Raw genomic sequence first — 21,252 nt, forward strand, 5'->3', positions numbered from 1 at the left:
CATGCCACTAACAATTTGTAGTGTTAAGCCGTTCTCATGCCACTAACACGCCCTCAAACAAACAGCAACCTATTTACAGTTACTCTGCGGTTTGTGATGAACACAAGATGAGGATGTATCTACACTTTGTTAGAGCCTGTTGGCTTTGTACACAAGACCCTCTTCTCTCTCTCTCTCTCTCTCTCTCTCTCTCTCTCTCTCTCTCTCTCTCTCTCTCTCTCTCTCTCTCTCTCTCTCTCTCTCTCTCTCTCTCTCTCTCTCTCTCTCTCTCTCTCTCTCTCTCTCTCTCTCTCTCTCTCTCTCTCTCTCTCTCTCTCTCTCTCTCTCTCTCTCTCTCTCTCTCTCTCTCTCTCTCTCTCTCTCTCTCTCTCTCTCTCTCTGTGGTTTTCAGCCGGATGTCTCAGAACTCTTAGCTCTCCCATACCGTAGGCTATACTAGTTGCTCTTCAAGTTGACCATTTAACAACATTAAACCAACTCTTTTGATGAGGCATCTTATCTATACATAGTCGACTGAAATCTGTGAAAAAACATAATAAGCTATTTATTAGGTAATTTCACCGAGAGCTGCATTTCTTAGTCAAACACAACACTGTTTTAACTGTGAAGTATTATATAGGCCTAGAGGAATCTGCCTCCTCAATAACAAAATCATGGGAAGGGATTCTATCCATCCAATCCAATTGAGTGTAAGTCCTGAATTTTAGATATTTTTTCATTAGATTTTTTTTGGTGAGGGGAAGTGACTGTCGTGATACAAGCCCTAGTGGATGACAGTGTCATTGCATGCATGTTCCCAAAAAGGTCACAACTATCAGTCTCTTGACATAGACAACAGTAGCTGTAGTGGTAAAGAATAAGGAATGCCACACTTGAATGATTATACCTAAATTTGTCCTAAATATATAAGGATAAGAATATACCTATAATAAAATATTTCTGTCTGATTCAGTCCAGCCAGGAGACTCTGTGACTCTGTACAATGTGAAGAAGATTGTCGTAACGGAATAAGGCGTCAACAAAAATGATGTGACCAGTTCGACCAATCACCTGCAACTCCATTGTTGAAGTGTTGTCTACATAGGTGGACTTTTTCCACTCAAGACAGGTTGTGAGGAGGATGACACCTTCAAAGAGGATCACACTGTGTCTGATATTTCCACTTCTTGTAGAGATGGGTAAGTCCAACTTTTATATTTCTCTGCTTATGAGATGTCCACCCTTGATTTGGATGCTTGAGATATCACATGTAATACTCTACAGACACTTTGAATATTCTAAGTTGTAATTGGGGTATGTAACAGCAAATATACTATGTTGTTCATGTTTCCTAATAGATGTAGTAGCTGGTACTGAATCCTCATCCATACTTCAGGACAGTGGTTTCATATCAGCCAATGTTGGAGACGCAGTGACTGTGCACTGCTTCTATGAAGGCCACATGGACATGCATTTCTCCTGGTACAAGCAACCCTTGGGAGATAAGCTTCAACTCTTCTCAACCGTCTTTAAGTTTGACAGGAACGCAACATTTTACCATGAGTTTAAGGATAACCCACGATTCTCAGTGGAAAACGGCCAAGAAAAGAATCACCTAAGGATCTCAGACATGCAGCTCTCTGATTCAGCCACTTACTACTGTGGAAGCTCTTATGGCAACAAGGTGGAGTTTGGAGAAGGAGCCATTCTCATAGTAAAAGGTACGTTTTTGTAAACCTAAATGTACATATATGCAGTGTAAATATGAGATATTATCTTAATCAGATGAGAGGTTGAGTTTCAACACTTTCTACAGTAATACTCCAGAGATTCAATGGGTTTATTGAAGTTCTTGTCAGGTTCAGGGTCCAGAAACATGACTGTGCTCCAGCAGCCTCTGTCTGAGTCAGTCCAGCCAGGAGACTCTGTGTCTCTGAACTGTACAATACACACTGAGACCTGTGCAGGAGAACACAGTGTCTATTGGTTCAGACATGGCTCAGGAGAATCCCATCCAGGAATCATTTACTCCCATGGAAACAGGAGTGATCAGTGTGAGAAGAGCAATGAGGCTGGGTCTCCTACACAGAGCTGTGTCTACAACTTCCCCAAGAGGAACCTCAGCCTCTCTGATGCTGGGACTTACTACTGTGCTGTGGCCTCATGTGGGGAGATACTGTTTGGGAATGGGTCCAAGCTGAACATTCAAGGTAAATAATTTAATCTGTAAATATCCCCAACAATACAGTATATTCATGCAAGCAGCCTACTTCCAAATGACCTCATTCATTTGTGTCAACAAGCTATACAATATCACCATCAGATTTTCATGCCATACTTTACTGTTTGATGATCTTCCTAAGCGCTCATGAATACAATATGAATTCTCTGATACCCTTTCCACAGTTCCAGAACACGATTCTCCATTTGATCTGAGTCCTACTGTTCTGGCCTTGGTCGTCTCCAACATCGTTCTGGGGATAGTGACCCTTCTACTTGTCTGGGCACTGTGCAAGACTCTGAACAGAGATAGCAGAGGTATTACTTTATATCTAATGTATCCAATGTATCTAATGTTATAGCTGATGAATCTAAAGTTGTATGCATCTCTATGCAATGTACATTCTGTAAATATCAATTAAATGTCCAACATATAAGCACTGTTAATTAACTACATGAGGTTAAAAATAGATTGTCATAAAAAATAATGGCTGGCCTTCCTTTATTTCAATCTCTATGAAGGGAGGACTGATGTCCCAACGTCCCAGGGCAATCAGGTAAACTTGTCAACATTTATAAATATAGGATGCTTTCAGTTTTTACAAGAAACAACCATTTAACTTTCTTTACAGCTAGAAGTCAGCTTATTTGTACTTTTTATGTTAAGTTTTCTTGGAAGTAATAGGTCACTGTACTAGATGTAGCCTACTTATATTTTTTTATTTTTCCATGGAACTTCTGCCTGTAACTGTTCCACTGACTGTCAGGTCATTGTAGTGGGTGTAACGTCTGAACAGTCATGTCTTTTGTAGAGTGTTTTCTTCCACAGGAGAATATAAACATTATATAGTAGATCATGCTATCATCATAATGGTTTTCCTCATGGCTCCACCCCCCTCAGAATCAAGACAGTGACGTGTTGAACTACGCAGCTGTCAGTTTCACCCCCAAGAACAACTCCTCCTCTAGAAGAGTGAGAGAGAAGACAAGGAGAGAGGATGCAGTGTACTCTGATGTCAGGCACCTTCAGCAGCAGTGAAGGATATCACCACTGTCACAAAGACACCAAGAAGAAATATTACTATTTGTAGCCTAATAGAACTGCTTTTAGTAACAAAAAATAGTATGGAATTTTCAAAGTAACAAAGAATCTGTTATTTTAACATTGTCTGTATGTTAGATGTATATAATGATTCTGTAATGCTAAATAAATAGCCATAACTCTTTACAGCTTTTTATTGAAAGAAATCATCTGATAGAGAATCCCAATTTTTGCTGTATGACTGTGTGTTTTTAACATAATAAACCATATATTTATACACTCCGGACATCTCTATTCTCTGTCTACAGAACATCTCTGCCACCACATATACAAATATACAATATGATTAAAGTAATAGCAGTTTAGCTGAATATGTGTCAGGCTCCATCACACCATTAAAAATGGAGGAACACAAACACACATCTATTTCTTATCACAGAAGAGGTGCTTTTTTATTTAACCGTTATTTAACCAAGTTTAGAGTTGCTGAGATACAAATACATTTTTCAGGAGAGACCATGAGAATCTCTCTGACTCCACATATCGGACACAGATATACATGTAGATGATTTACAGTAAATGTTCTCTTTGTAAGAAGTGCAGTGTTGGTTTACACACCTACCAGGCAGTAGAGGTGTGTGGGTACAATCACCAGAGAAGCCAAGCCATATTACAACCTATGTGTTGTGATAATTGCGTTGTTTGATCCTTAGCCTGATAATTCATATGCTTTGCGACCGTGATATATAGGCCTAAAGGCCGAGACAATAAGAAGACACAGTGGCAGAATAAATTCAACCTCACCTTTGTTAAATCACAAAATCGGATAGCAACCTCTGTCCAGTGAAGTCCACAAAGAATATTGAATGTTCAGTAACAGACAGTTACATGACCTACAGTATGCTCAAGCAAGTTAATGTTTCTGACATTTACTGACCACTAAACAAGTATTGATTTTGAACCACAGAGAGTTACCGCAAGTTGCACAGAAAACAGGAGCTGCATTCACTATTCCAGCACCATTTCAACTTCAACATTTCAACATGATCAAATCACCTCTGCTTAGTCTAATACAGTGGCAACTAAAAGATACCAAAAACTATTGTGTCCAATCAACGTAAGCTACATTAAATATGATGTGGCTGTCCGTGGTTCTGATTTCTGTGTGCGTTCGTGTGTGTGTGAGTGCGCGTTCGTGCAAGTACAAAAACAAGTTGACTGACCTTGTAAAGAAACGCCAATGCCATCCTCCTCTCTTTCATGTTGATGATACGGTCTATCACTCTGTCATACAGTACACCCTTGAATTTGTTGTTGTCTTATGTTACCTGGCTAAATGCTTCCTCGTTAGCCTAACTTCCATTCATGGGCAACGTTAGCTAGTTAACATTAGCCTTCTACATCTAGCTACATATTGAACTTCCATCCTCTCAGGCCACGGGCATAACAATGTATGAATTAATGCTAGGATTAGAATCGCCGTTATAATTATTGGCCAGTACGGAGATTTAAGTAAAACCACAAGTCCAAATCCCTATCTCCATCCATGGCTAATTTTGGAAAGGGACAATTTTAGCTAGCTGGCTAGCTAGCAACCGGAGGACAACAACACATCAAGACGCAACAATCAATGACGTATACTCTCAATGGGATTTGATAAAAGTGACGACAAATCCAAACTGGCTTCAGCCAGGCTTCCCCAAAATATGGACTATTAAAATGTATCTTTCGTCTCTTGGTATTTCATCATTTTCCTTCAATTCGCAAGAGGCTGAATGTACCTCACAGGAGAAAGCATCCGAGCGAGCGAAACAGTGCCCCTCTGTGTCTGTACGGCCTTCCTTGGTATCCATGAATACACACCACTGCTACCAGGAAGGGTGTGATTTAATGTATCCCCCACCAATCAGAGAAAAAAAGGCTAATTTCTCTGTAATGTAAGGCAAGAAGCCTACTGATCACAGTACTGCACCAGTCCATTTGGTTCAGGGCAGGCGAGAGTAACCACTCAGGACAGACTGCAAGATGACCCCACTATTCATCTGTATGGTGATTCTGCATCTCACTTGTACAGTAAGTACAGTGTGTGAATATCTAGACTGCCTAGTCCATTTCTCCTGTGTTTCAGTAGGGATTTACTGTAAGATAACCGACGTTGTCCTGTACCTTGACTCAACTTATTGACTTGGCTTTACTGTAACTCTTATGCAAATTGGGATGTGAGTTGACACATTTACATCAATTAGCCAAACATGAGCCCTTTACCTCTGAATGATTTACACCATGGGCAAATATTTCGATCTTCAACTATGTCCTCTGTCCTGTGTGTTCTAGATGGTACCATGCATCCCATTGTATCTCAGTCTGTGCGGACAGAATCGGTGCCCCTAGAGGGATCTGTGACTCTGGAGTGCTTCTCCACTATAGACTCAGTGTTATCCTGGATATGGCTGAAACACACACCGGGACAAGGACTTGCACCCATGTAACAGCCTACTATGAAAAGTGCAATTCCAGGGAGATTTCGCAAAGATGTCTTGTTATGAGCTGCAATGGATGATTTGAGTTTTAATTTGACTCTTTGGAATGTTGCCCAAACTGATGTTGAATCATATCGTTGTGGAATATTCTGGTATAATGAATAATATTTTGGAGATGGTGCATATCTCATTATTCAAGATAAGTAAAGAAACAGAAAGTTTTGTAATGAACTATGTTTCCAGTTTTAATTTCTGAATGTCAAAATGTTGTGTGGTTCTTTTTAGCCAATGAATAAACTCAAGGAAACCGACCAGGCTGGACATTGAGGGTTAGACCTTGTAAGAGCTGATTACAATTCATGTTTTATTTTTACAAATTCTGAAAAGTAGGTACAGGGCACCAGATGTAGGTACAGTTATTATACATTTCATGTCCGGGGTTTCTAGTCAGCAACCTGAAAAATTCTCCATTTAAATGTATTTTTCTCGTCAAGAGAATCAAGCCGGATTGCTAAACTACATAACATTTATTTTGGTTGTAATCGTTATTATCCTGATAGCAACACACATTCTCTTGTGGAGGAGAACTCGGCAAAAAAGTAAGTAGTGTGATTAAGTTTGACTTTGTTATACTTTATACAAAATATATGATATATGAATGCCATGTATTAATGTAATCAATGTATATAATATCATGTATGAATGCCAAATAATAATACACAAAAAATATATATCTTTTGTGTTTTAAATTAGGGGTACAATGGACACTTCACCCCCTGTCCAAGTGAGTAATTTGGCCTCATATTTTTTTCTTGCTGTTATGCTACTTCACGTTCTCAATAAAATCTCATGCTTCAAATAGGTTGCTGGGGTAATTTAGTAATTGTGGATGACGTACGTATCTCTCTTTCTTTACTTTAGAATCTGACCATGGACACAGAAAATTATGCTGCACTGAGCTTCTCAATAAACAAATCAGAGCGTGGATGGGGGAGAGAGCAGGGTGGAGAAGTTGTGTATGCTCCCAGAAAGCAATAACCGTGAAATACTTCCCATCAGTCTTGTTTCAATATGTTAATATATCATACTGTATCTACTGTGTAATTTTGTCAATATTGAATAAATAATGGTATTTTCAATAAAGATTCATTTATTTATTGAAAGTCTAAACAGAAATATCAAAAAAGTACTACAAATGAATCTGCATCATCAACATGTTGGCATTTTACCTTGACATTGTCAACTAAGCTGACGATCACTGAAACATTTGAACAGACAGTAAACCACATTTGTGTTTGTAACAGCTGAAGGATTGTGAAAATGAATCATTGAATTAATCTATTTCCTGGTGGTGTAGATTATGGTCAGACAGCAGAGGAGAATATCAGTTCTTATGATGGAGAGGATGACAAGGATCCTCATATCTGCTTCAGTGTCCCCACCTGAAATAAGTAAACCTTTCAAATTTCCAATTTTTGGTATCATTGTATATAATATAGTATTGGCTATCCTGGACGGGATTCTCCTGAGCCATGTCTGAACCAATAGACACTGTTCTCCTGCACAGGTCTCAGTGTGTATTGTCCAATTCAGAGTCACAGAGTCTCCTGGCTGGACTGACTCAGACTGTCCCATTATCACTTTGAACCAGTTGTTGTAGTTGCCAAGTTCTTAGTGATGAAGCATTCCAAATTAACTGTGTCTCCATGGATGTAGACATCAGACTGAGCAAAAGTAAGAGACAAAGCTGAAAAAGATAAATGTTCTGATTAATCAAAGACCTCAATCTCAATCTAGTCCATGCATGTTCAGGTACTATACTGAAAATAGTTGCAAAATAAAGTGTCGGAAAACATATATTTCCATCTTAAATACATAGGCATGATCCTCCGTTTCAATACTAAGTTTGCACTATTACAGCTGACTCTACCTGCTGCAAATAACTGAGAGATGGCCAGACAGAGTTTTTTTGTTGTCCTCTGTAGATAAATCCCCATCATGTGTATACCAGTTGAGGCTCTTTGGAGGAGGAAGGGGAGGACCATCCTATTCAGTGAATAAAAAATAACTGTAATTGTGAAACATTAACCTGTTATGGCTAGGGGGCAGTATTTTCACAGCCGGATAAAAAACGTACCCGATTTAATCTGATTATTACTTCTGCCCAGGAACTAAAATATGCATATAATTATTAGCTTTGGATAGAAAACACTCCAAAGTTTCTAAAACTGTTTGAATGGTGTCTGTGAGTATAACAGAACTCATTTGGCAGGCCAAAACCTGAGAAGATTCCATGCAGGAAGTGCCCTGTCTGACAATTTCTTGCCCTTCTTGATTATCTCTATCCATTACAGAGGATCTCTGCTGTTACGTGACACTTCCTACGGCTCCCATGGGCTCTCAGAAGGCGGCAAAAAGCTGAATCGTGGCTTTGCAGGCTCTGGTTGAAAAAAAGTAGCGCGTTTGGGTAGTGGCTGGTTACAGTACTGTGAGACTCAGGCTCGTGCCCGCGTCGACAGAATGCTTTGTTTTCTTTCGTCTGTTTACCTAAACGCAGATTCCCGGTCGGAATATTATCGCTTTTTACGAGAAAAATTGCATAAAAATTGATTTTAAACAGCGGTTGACATGCTTCGAAGTACGGTAATGGAATATTTAGAAATCTTTTGTCACGAATTGCGCCATGCTCGTGACCCTTATTTACACTTCGGATAGTGTCTTGAACGCATCGAACAAAACGCCGCTATTTGGATATAACGATGGATTATTTTGGACCAAACCAACATTTGTTATTGAAGTAGCAGTCCTGGGAGTGCATTCTGACGAAGACAACAAAGGTAATCAAACTTTTGTAATAGTAAATCGGAGTTTGGTCAGGGCTAAACTTGGTCGGTGTCTAAATGGCTAGCCGTGATGGCTGGGCTATCTACTGAGAATATTGCAAAATGTGCTTTCACCGAAAAGCTATTTTAAAATCGGACATATCGAGTGCATAGAGGAGTTCTGTATCTATAATTCTTAAAATGTATATATTTTTTTTTTGTGAACGTTTATCGTGAGTAATTTAGTAAATTCACCGGATGTTTGCGGGGGGGTATGCTAGTTCTGAACGTCACATGCTAATGTAAAAAAGCTGGTTTTTGATATAAATATAAACTTGATTGAACAAAACATGCATGCATTGTATAACATAATGTCCTAGGGTTGTCATCTGATGAAGATCATCAAAGGTTAGTGCTGCATTTAGCTGTGGTTTTGTTTTTTGTGACATTATATGCTAGCTTGAAAAATGGGTGTCTGATTATTTCTGGCTGGGTACTCTGCTGACATAATCTAATGTTTTGCTTTCGCTGTAAAGCCTTTTTGAAATCGGACAGTGTAGTTAGATTAACGAGAGTCTTGTCTTTAAAATGCTGTAAAATAGTCATATGTTTGAAAAATTGAAGTTTTCGGATTTTAGAGGAGTTTGTATTTCGCGCCACGCCCATCATTGGATATTGGAGCAGGTGTTCCGCTAGCGGAACGTCTAGATGTAAGAGGTTAAAAAAGTTATCCTTTTTAGATAAAATTATATTAAATATATTCTCATGTCACCAAATAATTGATTAAAACACACTGTTTTGCAATGAAGTTCTACAGTAGTCTCAGCAGCACTCTGTAGGGCAGCACTATGGTGTAGCCGGAGGACACCTAGCTTCTCTCCTCTTCTGGGTACATTGGAGGCTCATGGTTCTCACCCCCTTCCATAGACTTACACAGGAATTACGACAACTTCCGGAGGACACCCACCAACCTATCAGAGCTCTTGCATCATGAAATGACATGTTGTCCAACCAATGAAAGGATCAGAGAATGAATCTAGTACTGAAAGCATAACCTACAGTTAGCTAGCACTGCAGTGCATACAATGTGGTCAGTAGTTGACTCAAAGATAAAGACAATAGTTAAACTGTTTTGAACAAATTCATTTCTTTCTTATGCAACACTGGAACTCTTCCAGTCAATAAATGTTTTACCACAAGGGCCCAGTGTAACAGATAAACTACTTGCTATTGATTGTACACACTGTGCTACATTATTGTAGCTAATTTTCCCCTAACATTGGACATCTCCTAACTTCGGACACTCTCTAGCGGTTTGACGATTAAATCACCTCGAGTTCAACATTTAAATGGCCTGGAAAATAAAGACACACTTCTAGCTAACTGACCACTGATTTTCATTGCAATTTATGTAAGTTAAGATTTGAGAGTTTTCAAAAAAGTAATATTATATACACTCTGGGACACTCTGTATATTGTAAAATTTGACTGGGTGACAGACCACACATCATTTAATATCCAACTTTTTACCTCTGAAATATAGCTGATTTCAGGTAAGTATTTTTTTAATCGGGTGGCTAGCCAACTAGTCAACTATCTAGTAAACACTTTGGACACGAGGTTGGTGTCTCTTTTTTTAACAAAATTAAATGGATATGTCTTATAATTGATCTAAATAGTAAGGCGGCATATAACTGGGGACCATATGTCGATAATACGGAATGTATTTTTTTGCTAAACCGCTTATCAAAAAGCTTTTTTCTCCTGGTCACAGACAGCTGATGTGTTGTGCACAAGAGAAGGGAAAAGACGAGAGGAGGAGAGTGTGTAGATAGGAGATGGAATTATATATACAACAAGCTGTTTGTATGTGGCTGCTATGAAAGCTAACTGTGATTGCGTGTGATCAGGGGTGTATTGATTGCGTTCTTAAATGGAAGGAAACGGAACTAAATGGGGATAAACATACCTGAATTTGTCCAATAGAAACTCTCGTTTGAAACTGTTGGACCAATGATTACACCCTAGATCAGCTAGATGCAGGCAAGAGTGTGCAAGTCGGTATTGAATGTGTCACTGTCTGTCACCTTAATTACTCAAAATTCTCTCGACCTGTGCACCTACATTGTAAACTTTCATTCATAGGCTAGGTTGTAGCAACCTCATGATGGGTACAGGGAAAATTTGAGTAACATGTAGTAGCCTAAACCTATCAATGTTACATTGAGTTGGGTGAATGGAATATGAATGACAGTCATCCAATATCCTGTAATAGAAATAAGGCCATGTATATTACAAAAAAGTAAACAGCACCGACTGCCACTGGTATATACTAGTCGTTCTGTCTATCAGATTAGTGAGACGCAGGGGATTGGCTGTCTTAAATGCCTGGAATGATTGTCCCTCGGCCTGATTGGCTGTTCTGAGACCAGCAGAGAGAAGGAAGAAGACAGCCTGCTGTATCATCAGTCCTGCTTCTAACAGTGAACTCTGAAGTTAATAAAGTCCAGAGTAATCAGATAATGATCAACATTCTTATATGTTTTAGATTCTTACACTATATCTAAAATATTTTGTACATTAATGAACAATCTTTTCAAGTTAAGAAAAGTAATTATTACATGCCTATGTGTGATCGGTCGCTTCAACCGCAGCATAGTGCGGCATCAGAGTTTGACTCAAACGTGAAAAGAGACGTCTATAGGTGTCAGCTAATTCCCATTTCCTGCAGTTGGTTTCTAACTGACATTAGAAAGGTGACAAGTGCATCAACCACAGTGTGAGGTGATAGGAACTACTGTACAACGCTGGAGCCAGTGATGACCTGATATTATTGGTTAGTAAAGCGTTTCCCAAAATATGGGTCGCCTGATTTGGGATCGCCTGACTGTAAAATGGGGTCGCAAGAAAAACTCTGAAATAAAATAAAAACAATTGCGCTTGGTTCAAAGAACCGGGGTTACATCAGTAACCTCCAGCAGCCGCTAGATGGGGTTCTAATAAATAGAGCTGTTTCAGTATTCTATCTACAGATTTGGCTTTATATTTGGAATGGTTTAAACTACAAATTATTATGACCCCATTACTGAAGGATAATACTCTCAGGAAAACGAATGTATCTTCGGTTTCCCTCTACAATTCTCAGAAGCCAGAACAGAGTGGGCAAGACCAGGCACTAACTCAGACAGGGGGAAAATTAATGTCATCAAAATTATTGCCTGGTGATCTTCTGAACTTCCCAATACCTTTCTGATGCATTTCAGTCACTTCAAATCATATTTCCTTGAGATTGAAAACTGTCAAAAGTACTGTTAGACTGATTTATAATAGACTGTCATAGCTCCAATTATAAAAGTAAACATTGGTCATTGATTACATAACTTGTTTTACATGGTGGGGTTGCGAAAAATGTTTGATATCAAAATGGGGTCGCGGGCAACAAAGTTTGGGAACCCCTGGGTTAGTAGCTCTGACACCCAGACAGATCTTCATGCTATGATCATGATCTAAAAACAACTATGGGTAGCTGCAGCCCAATATGGTGACAGGAGTATGGGCGAGTGGGTGTGTCAAAAGGAGTGGGTGTATGGAAAGTGAATCAGCTAATTTGGCAGATTTGTTGCCACTCAAGTCCGTTTTGCGTGGCTGATTTGGCTGAATGATGAGTCGATAAGCTGGCGACCAGTGCACCGATGTTGTATCGACCTGTCTGCCTACCCAAGGTGCTTCTTACTGGGGAGCTGTATCACAGTCGTGTCGCCAGCGGTAGCTAACGTGGCAATTTTTTACCATCCCATTATCTTTTTTCAAGTAGGATAGCAGCATACACAATAACCAATATTGAAAACCATCTAGATGTGACCTTAATACATACAGTACGGGTCAGTAGCGTAGCCTAGTGGTTAGAGTGTTGGACTAGTAACCGAAAAGTTGCAAGATCGAATCCCCGAGCTGACAAGGTACAAATCTGTCATTCTGCCCCTGAACAAGGCAGTTAACCCACTGTTCATAGGCCATCATTGAAAATAAGAATTTGTTCTTAACTGACTTGCCTAGTTAAATAAAGGTCAAATAAAAAAGTACACACAGTCTACTGCTCAATGGGGAGGGCATGAACAGCAACAACATAGGGACACAGAGCCCTTTGCTCCAGTTTGTCAAGCACTAATGTCTGGCAACAGTGTGGGAAGTAGCTACCTACTGTAGTAGCCAATATCAGGGTCACAGTACGCACACATGTACAATGCAATAAGTAACAGTACATCCACCATCAGTACTTTTACTAAAAAATAACAGTTGTCAGTTTTATAATTCAAAATGTACAGTTATTTGTGTAAAACTAACAGAGAAATACAACTCAGGCGGGCTTGCATGGGCTTCAAAACAGATGTACAAACTCTTGCGGTATGGTAGCTCAATGTATCGTAGCTGCGTAGTTAGGAACTGAAGAAAAAAAAATACAGCTCAATCAAAACAGTCTAACTTATATCAGAGTGCTTTTGACACACTAACTCCTTTCCACATGCCCACTACTTCCCTTTCGACACACCCACTCGGCCATTCTCCAGTCACCATACTGGACTGCAACTACCCTTCTCACAATAACTCCTGTCTCTGAAAAGACTTGACTACCTTTGTAGCTGTATCTACAGTCAGACTAGGGTTAGGCTAGGGTTACGGCTAGGACTAGGGTTAGGCTAGGGTTACGGCTAGGACTAGGGTTAGGGCTGAGGTTAGGGCTTCAGAACTGTCTGCATCTGGGTCTTCTCCTGAAACGTGATCAAAATATATTTCATATTTGAGATTCTTAAAAGTAGCCACCCTTCGCCTTGATGACGGCTTTGCACACTCTTGGAATTCTCTCAACCAGCTTCATGAGATTGTCACCTGGAATGCATTTGAATTAAGGTGTTCCATGTTAAAAATTACTTTGTGGAATTTCTTTCCTTCTTAATGCGTTTGAGCCGATCAGTTGTGTTGTGACAAGGTAGGGGTGGTATACAGAAGATAGCCCTATTACGGCAAGTCCATATTACGGCAAGTCCATATTACGGCAAGAACAGCTCAAATAAGAAAAGTGAAGTGAAAGTCCTTTATTACTTTAAGACATGAAGGTCAGTCAATACGGAACATTTCAAGAACTTCAAACATTTCTTCAAGTGCAGTCGCAAAAACCATCAAGCGCTATGATGAAACTGGCTCTCAAGATGACTGCCAAAGGAAAGGAAGACCAAGAGTTACCTCTGCTGCAGAGGATAAGTTCATTAGAGTTAACTGCATCTCAGATTGCAGCCCAAATAAATGCTTCACAGAGTTCAAGTAACAGACACATCTTAATTAACCTCTTCGGGCTAGGGGGCAGTATTTTCACGTCCGGATGGAAAGCGTGCCCAAAGTAAACTGCCTGTTACTCAGGCCCAGAAGCTAGGATATGCACATAATTGGTAGATTTGGATAGAAAACACTCTAACGTTTCTAAAACTGTTAAATGTCTGTGAATATAACAGAACTGATATGGCAAGCGAAACCCCGAGGACAAACCATCCCAAAAAAAGAAAAATTCAGCTTACCTCTATTTTCAATGGCTAGCACTATAATTATAAGCCCCTGTCCTCCCAAATTGCAGTTCCTAGGGCTTTCACTAGATGTCAACAGTACTTAGAAAGAGTTTCATGCTGGTTTTTGGAAAAATTACCCAGAAATTGTAGTTTTTCTAGGTGGCTCCCATTTTGGCTTGTAGTGTTTCCTTGCGCATGGACGAGTATGCGTTCTTTTTGTTTATCTCCGGTAAAGACAATAACGATTCTCCATCTTAAATTTGATTGTTTATTTGCGTAATAGGATACCTAAGGTTTGATTATAAACGTTGTTTGACTTGTTTGGAAAAGTTTATTAGTAACGTTTGGGATTCATTTTGTATGCGTCTTGACGGAGGGAAACTGAGTGAATTTTTGACTGAAGCGCGCCAGCTAAACTGAGTTTTTATGGATATAAAGACGGACATTATCGAACAAAAGGATCATTTGTGATGTAACTGGGACATTTTGGAGTGCCAACAGAAGAAGATAATCAAAGGTAAGGCATTTTTATATCGCTATTTCTGACTTTCGTGTCGCACCTCCCTGGTTGAAAATGATTTGTTATGCATTTGTATGATGGGGCGCTGTCCTCAGATAATTGCATGGTTTGCTTTAGCCGTAAAGCCTTTTTGAAATCTGATACGGCGGCTGGATTAACAACAAGTTAAGCTTTAATTTGATTTATTGCACTTGTGATTTCATGAAAGTTTAATATTTATATTAATTTAATTTGAATTTGGCGCTCTGCCATTTCATCGGATGTTGTCGAGGGGTTCCGCTCGAGAACAAATCAATGTGAGGAGGAAGATGTTCATTCTCCCCTGTCCTCAGTGATTCTCTTACGAGCACTGGATATTACACCGGTGTAAATCTGTCTGATGAGTCCTGGTCTGACAACCACCGTGTCTTTGTGAGATGCAGAGTAGCTGAACGGATGATCTCCACATGTGTGGTTCCCACCGTGAAGCATGGAAGAGGAAGTGTGATGATGTGGGGGTGCTTTGCTGGTGACACTGTCTGTGATTTTGTTAGAATTCAAGGCACACTTAATCAGCATGGCGCACTTAATCAGCATGACTACCACAGCATTCTGCAGCGATACACCATCCCATCTGGTTTGCGCTAAGCAGGACTAACATTTGTTTTCAACAGGACAATGACCCAACACACCTCCAGGCTGTGTATTGGCTATTTGACCAAGAAGGAGAGTGATGGAGTGCTGCATCAGATGACCTGGCCTCTACAATCACCCGACCTCAACCCAATTCAGATGGTTTGGGATGAGTTGGACCGCAGAGTGAAGGAAAAACAGCCAACAAGTGCTCAGCATATGTGGGAACTCCTTCAAGACTGCTGGAAAAGCATTCCAGGTCAAGTTGGTTGAGAGAATGCCAAGAGTGTGCAAAGCTGTCATCAAGGCAAATGGTGGCTACTTTGAAGAATATAAAATATAAAATATATTTTGATTTGTTTAACACTTCTTTGGTTACTACATTATTCCAAATGTTTTGCTTCATAGTTTTGATGTCTTCTCTACTATTCTACAATGTAGAAAATAGTACAAAAATAAAGAAAAAACATTGAATGAGTAGGTGTGTCTAAACCTTTGACTGGTACTGTATAATCCATCTGTTGTGTGTAGCCTTGTGGTCCTCTATGAGCCCCACCAAACCCAAACACCTAAATCTGTTGCTCCCATACTTTTTTGGCCCTGTGACCCGATTTTGAAATACAACATTTTTCAAGACCCCACCATATAAAAAGTGTAATGTAATCAACGGCCAATGTTTACTTTTTAATTGGTCTAGTACAAGTCAGTCTGAAGTACTTTTGACAGAATTTCAATCTGAAGGAAGTGTGGTTTGAAGTGACAAATGCATCAGAAAGGTATTGGGATGTAAAGAATATCACCAGGTAATAAAGTTGTATGATTTTTTTGTGTAGAAAAGAATGTCATCATTGATCATGTCCCCCCCCAATCTTATCTTATTTAGAGCCTGGTCTTGTCCACTAATGAGTCCTGAGTGCTTGTGGGCATTGTTGAGGGAAACAGGACACACACACATATTCGTTATATTCTTATCTTTCAGGGATGGGGTCATAATATTTTGTAACTGAAACTGTTCAGAAGATAGAGACAACAGAAGCCGCTATGTTTATTACAACCGCAACTAACAGCTAAGAGTGATTTTGTAAGTTTTATTTCAGATTTTTTTTCTCATGACCCCATTTTTAAATCAGGGGACACCACATGGGGTCACAAACTTTGGTTTGCAAAACGCTGATCTATATGAACCCAACCGAACCCTAACACCTATCACCATTTTGATTCAACGCAAATATGCTACACTTCTGTTTTTACACTCCACATAAAATGTCTGTGTCAATTCTGCTTTCTGTAAATAGACATTGTGGTCCAATACTAACTACCACCCCCCCAACCAATGAAATCCCTTTTGATCTCACTGTGATCTCAGCGTGAATAAAGAGGTGCTCTCTGATTCACAACCAGACAGAGTGGAAAAGATCTACACACAGAATGGCTAGAACCTTCCTACAAGCTCTACTGCTCTATGGATTGAGTAAGTAAGCTACTGCTGAATCTAACATGGAGACAGAGTAAGATTGACTGCATCCATCAAGTATAACCAGAATGTTCAGTGCAGCACTTCTTCCTGATACATTTTTAAAAATAATTTATTAGCCCATTTTCGTGGTATCCAATTGGTAGTTGCAGTCTTGTCTCATCGCTGCAACTCCCATACGAACTTGGGAGAGGCAAAGGTCGAGTGTCATGCGTCCTCCAAAACACAACCCAACCAAGCCACACTGCTTCTTGACACAATGCCCACTTAACCCGGAAGCCAGCCGCACCAATGTGTCGGAGGAAACACTTTGCACCTGGCGACCATGTCAGCATGTACTGCCCCCAGCCTGCCACAGTAGTCACTATTGCACGATGGGACAAGGACATCCCTGCCAGCCAAACCCTCCCCTAACCCGGACGACGCTGGGCCAATTGTGTGTCGCCCCTTGGGTCTCCCGGTCGCGGCCGGCTGTGACAGAGCCTGGACTCGAACACAGAATCTCTAGTGGCACAGCTAGCACAGCGATGCCATGCCTTAGACCACTGCACCACTGCCCTTCTTCCTGATTTCTAACATGTACATGTGATAACAGCAATTATAGTAATTAACTTCCTTCTATGTGTTTCAGGTTTGGTCTCTGTTTTCGTTTCTCAGTCTCAGACTATGGAGGTCTGTACTGGGGATACCATCACCTTGCAGTGCTCCAATCTTACAATGGCTGCGGGACACACAGCATGGTTCAAGCAAGTCAACGGATCAGAGCCTGTGTGTATCTCATCTATGTACGTCTTTAATTCAACACCTGATCTTCACAATGATTTTCAAAGAAGCCATTTTGAAATGTTCAGCAACAACACCACTATCTTTCTCAAAATCCCAAAAGTGGAAATAGCTGACTGTGGCCTGTATTTCTGTGGATTTTATCCACATAGTCACATGTTCTTTGTCAACGCAACAGTTCTAAAAATTCACCATAAGTTTTCAGCTGTTTATTTGGCTTTTGATACATTTGAAAATGTGTATCAACCTAATCAGGAGTCATCATGAAACAAAGGCAAACCATTGATGGACATATTTTTTTTGCATTATAATTTTGAAAACAAAAAATACTTCTCTATTATTACTAATCGCAATGCTATAGGGCACAACGGAGGTGAGGAAACACCAGAGTCACCTAAAGAGAGTCATGTAGATGAAAAACATGACAAAATGTTTAGGTGTGTCATTAAAGGATCACCAACTGTGGCTCAGTTGGTAGAGCATGGTGTTTGCAACACCAGGGTTGTGGGTTTGATTACCACGGGGGGCCAGTACAAAAAAATAAATGAAATGTATGTATTCACTACTGTAAGTTGTTCTGGATAAGAGCGTCTGCTAAATGACTAAAATATAAAAAATGATTTAATGAAATGTCATCTAATAGTTCCATTACAATGTCCTATCAGTCTAGTAGGACAGGATGATGATGGAACCATGTACCTCCTTCCCCTGGTTGTGATCCTGGGTGTTGTGACTGCTGTTCTACTGATAGTCATCCTCATCCTGGTTCTCAAGATCAGACGAGACCCACAACACAGGTTGGAGCCCATTTCATGATAATTTTGGTCCTGTGAACTACACCTTTAATGTAGATGTTTTTTCCCATGACATCGATCAGAAGAGTCAGTGAGTTCACTAGAATGGAATGATCCATTAATCTGTTCTCTTGTCTCTTTTATATCAAATTCAGGACCTGATTTTCGAAGACAACCACAAAATGATCAGGTAAATACTTTATCATTAAATACTGACATATAAGCATTTCAGAAACTGTGAAAATGTAGTCTGTCATGGTGTTTGCAAATCTACAGAACCAAGATCCCGATGCATTGAATTATGCTGCCCTGAATTTCACCTCCAAGAAGAGGAAGATAGAGAGGAGAAGAGAGAAGGAGCTGGACCCCCGTATAGTGTGTAAGGTTCTAAATTAACAGAGTAAAAACACACGGATGATTATTAAAGCTCAAACCAAGTTTATCACCTAATGGGTCAGACAGCTGAAGAGACAAAGACATATTCACACCAGCACAAGTATACATACCCCAATTATGGTGAAGTCTCCTCCTTCCCTCAAAACATGACATCTTTATTGTCAGGCAGGAAGTTAAGGGATGTGGGTAATAAACTGTTCCTTCTCCCTTAATGTGACCTGACCTGACCTCGGCCTCCATTCCTCACTAATCCACAGCTCTTCACCTTTATCAGTGACCGCAACCATGTGATTGCCTTTCCCTTAATCAGTAACATTTCAAACCCCTGGCTCATATTCAACCTTAATTGACTCCACCATATACATTCCTCCTACAGATAACCATTAACCTTTGGTGTAGCATCCAGACTGTGGCTCTTCTCCTTTCCATAGGATACCTGATGATTAACAATCTTTCAAGTTTAGAAGTCAGAACCCATGTAGTGTATGCTGCTACAAGATGACAAAGTGGAGGAGGATGGAAGAGGAGGAAAATTGGTTGTCCATATCTTTGAATACATGTTTAAATCATTCTATATTGTATGTGTAGTTAAATAAAACGTATTGAAATGTAAAACAGTAAATATCTCTGTAGTGTTTGTTAGTTGTACCTCAGGGCCACTGTAGCTCTCTCCAACTCAGTTAGGCCACACAGCTCAGTGGTACAGGGTGTGGTTAGAGAGGAGGAGTTAGAAGTCAAAACACAATTGTTTAAGAGCCGCAGAGTAGTTGGCCTCTCTTAACTTAGATCTCTGTTGTGTGTGTTAGTGATTTGGTTATTTTTTTATAGGGTGACCCTGAGGGACAAAGTACCCAGCAGTAGACTATTGCATTATACTGATCACTTCTAAAGACAAATAAAGAGTTAAACCAAAATTGCCTTTATCATGTTGTTATTTCCCCCTTAGTATTTCCTGTCTTGGCTTTGCACTGGTCACAGCCCCCTATTCCGAGAAGCACCTTATAAGGAGAATATGATTGGGGTCTGAGGTAGAGGAGGTGCCAGTAAGTGTACGCATCACTTCCTGTGGTGTGAGTGACAGGAAGGAGCAGCTCAGTGTAGAGGGAGACCTGCTGAGGTGAACATCACTGGGTCTCTTATAGACTAACACTGGGGGATGAAATGTCCCTCATGCTCTCTCTCTCTCTCTCTCTCTCTCTCTCTCTCTCTCTCTCTCTCTCTCTCTCTCTCTCTCTCAGTATGTCTCATCACATTTCCAGTCAACCTGCCAAAAGATTGAATGGGCAAAATAGTTGTGTGTAAGAGTAAATGCCTAGGTGACTTGAGGGTGTGTGTGTGGGGGGGGGGCTCTTTTCACACCTCTCTTCATCTGTTCATCTGGACGGTAAACACCAGACCAGTTCCTCACAATCAAATGCCGACTGTATTATCTCCCAAGGGAATTCTGCTTTCATTATTGTCACAGCCGTGTATATCCCCCCTCAAACCGATACCATGACGGCCCTCAAAGAACTCCACTGGACTTTATGCAAACTGGAAACCATATATCCTGAGGCTGCATTTATTGTAGCTGGGGATTCTAACAAAGAAAATTTGAGAACAAGTCAGCCTAAATTCTATCAGCATATTGACTGTAGCACTCACGCTGGTAAATCACTGGATCACTGCTACTCTAAATTCGGTGATACATACAAGTCCCTCCCCCACCCTCCTTTCGGCAAATCTGAAGACGACTCCATTTTGCTCCTCCCTTCCTATAGGCAGAAACTCAAACAGGATGTACCCGTGCTAAGGACTATTCAACGCTGGTCTGACCAATTGGAATCCACGCTTCAAGATTGTTTTGATCACGCGGACTGGGACATGTTCCGGGTAGCCTCAGAGAATAATATCAACATATACACTGATTCGGTGAGTGAGTTTATAAGGAAGTGCATAGGAGATGTTGTACCTACTGTGACTATTAAAACCTACCCTAACCAGAAACCATGGATAGATGGCGGCAAAACTGAAAGCACAAACCACCGCATTTAACCATGGAGAGGTGACTGGGAATATAGCCGAATACAAACAGTGTAGTTATTCCCTCTGCAAGGCAATCAAACAAGTGAAATGTCAGTATAGAGACAAAGTGGAGTCACAATTCAATGGCTCAGACACGAGACGTACTGTATGTGGCAGGGTCTACAATCACGGACTACAAAAGGAAAACCGACTATACTAGAAACAACCACCCACAAACACAAGTGAAAACAAACACAACTAAATATGGCCTCCAATTAGAGACAACCACAACCAGCTGCTTTTAATTGGAGGTCATTGCCCAAAACTCACATAGAAATAGAAAAACTAGATTCAAACATGGAAATAGGAAAACTAGAACCTAAACCCAAAATACCCAAACACACAAAACAAACACCCCCCTGCCACGCCCTGACCAACTATAATGACAAATAACCCCTTTTACTGGTCAGGACGTGACACAGTCTTGAAGAAGTTCCCACATATGCTGAGCACTTGTTGGCTGCTTTTCCTTCACTCTGCAGTCCAACTCATCCAAAACCATCTCAAT

At 40.3% G+C, this 21,252-nt stretch overlaps 1 protein-coding gene across 1 annotated transcript; it reads left to right on the forward strand.

Annotated features, from left to right (window-relative positions):
* Positions 1-1,087: 1,087 nt before the first annotated feature.
* Positions 1,088-3,511, forward strand: LOC106608735 (uncharacterized). Its single transcript, XM_014206840.2, has 6 exons — positions 1,088-1,178; positions 1,338-1,700; positions 1,839-2,189; positions 2,386-2,517; positions 2,722-2,756; positions 3,101-3,511. The coding sequence occupies exons 1-6, from the start codon at positions 1,121-1,123 to the stop codon at positions 3,236-3,238; spliced, it is 1,077 nt and encodes a 358-aa protein (XP_014062315.2). The 5' UTR covers positions 1,088-1,120; the 3' UTR covers positions 3,239-3,511.
* Positions 3,512-21,252: the final 17,741 nt, after the last annotated feature.

This window comes from Salmo salar, chromosome ssa07 (assembly GCF_905237065.1).
Source record: "Salmo salar chromosome ssa07, Ssal_v3.1, whole genome shotgun sequence".
Taxonomy (NCBI): Eukaryota; Metazoa; Chordata; class Actinopteri; order Salmoniformes; family Salmonidae; genus Salmo; species Salmo salar.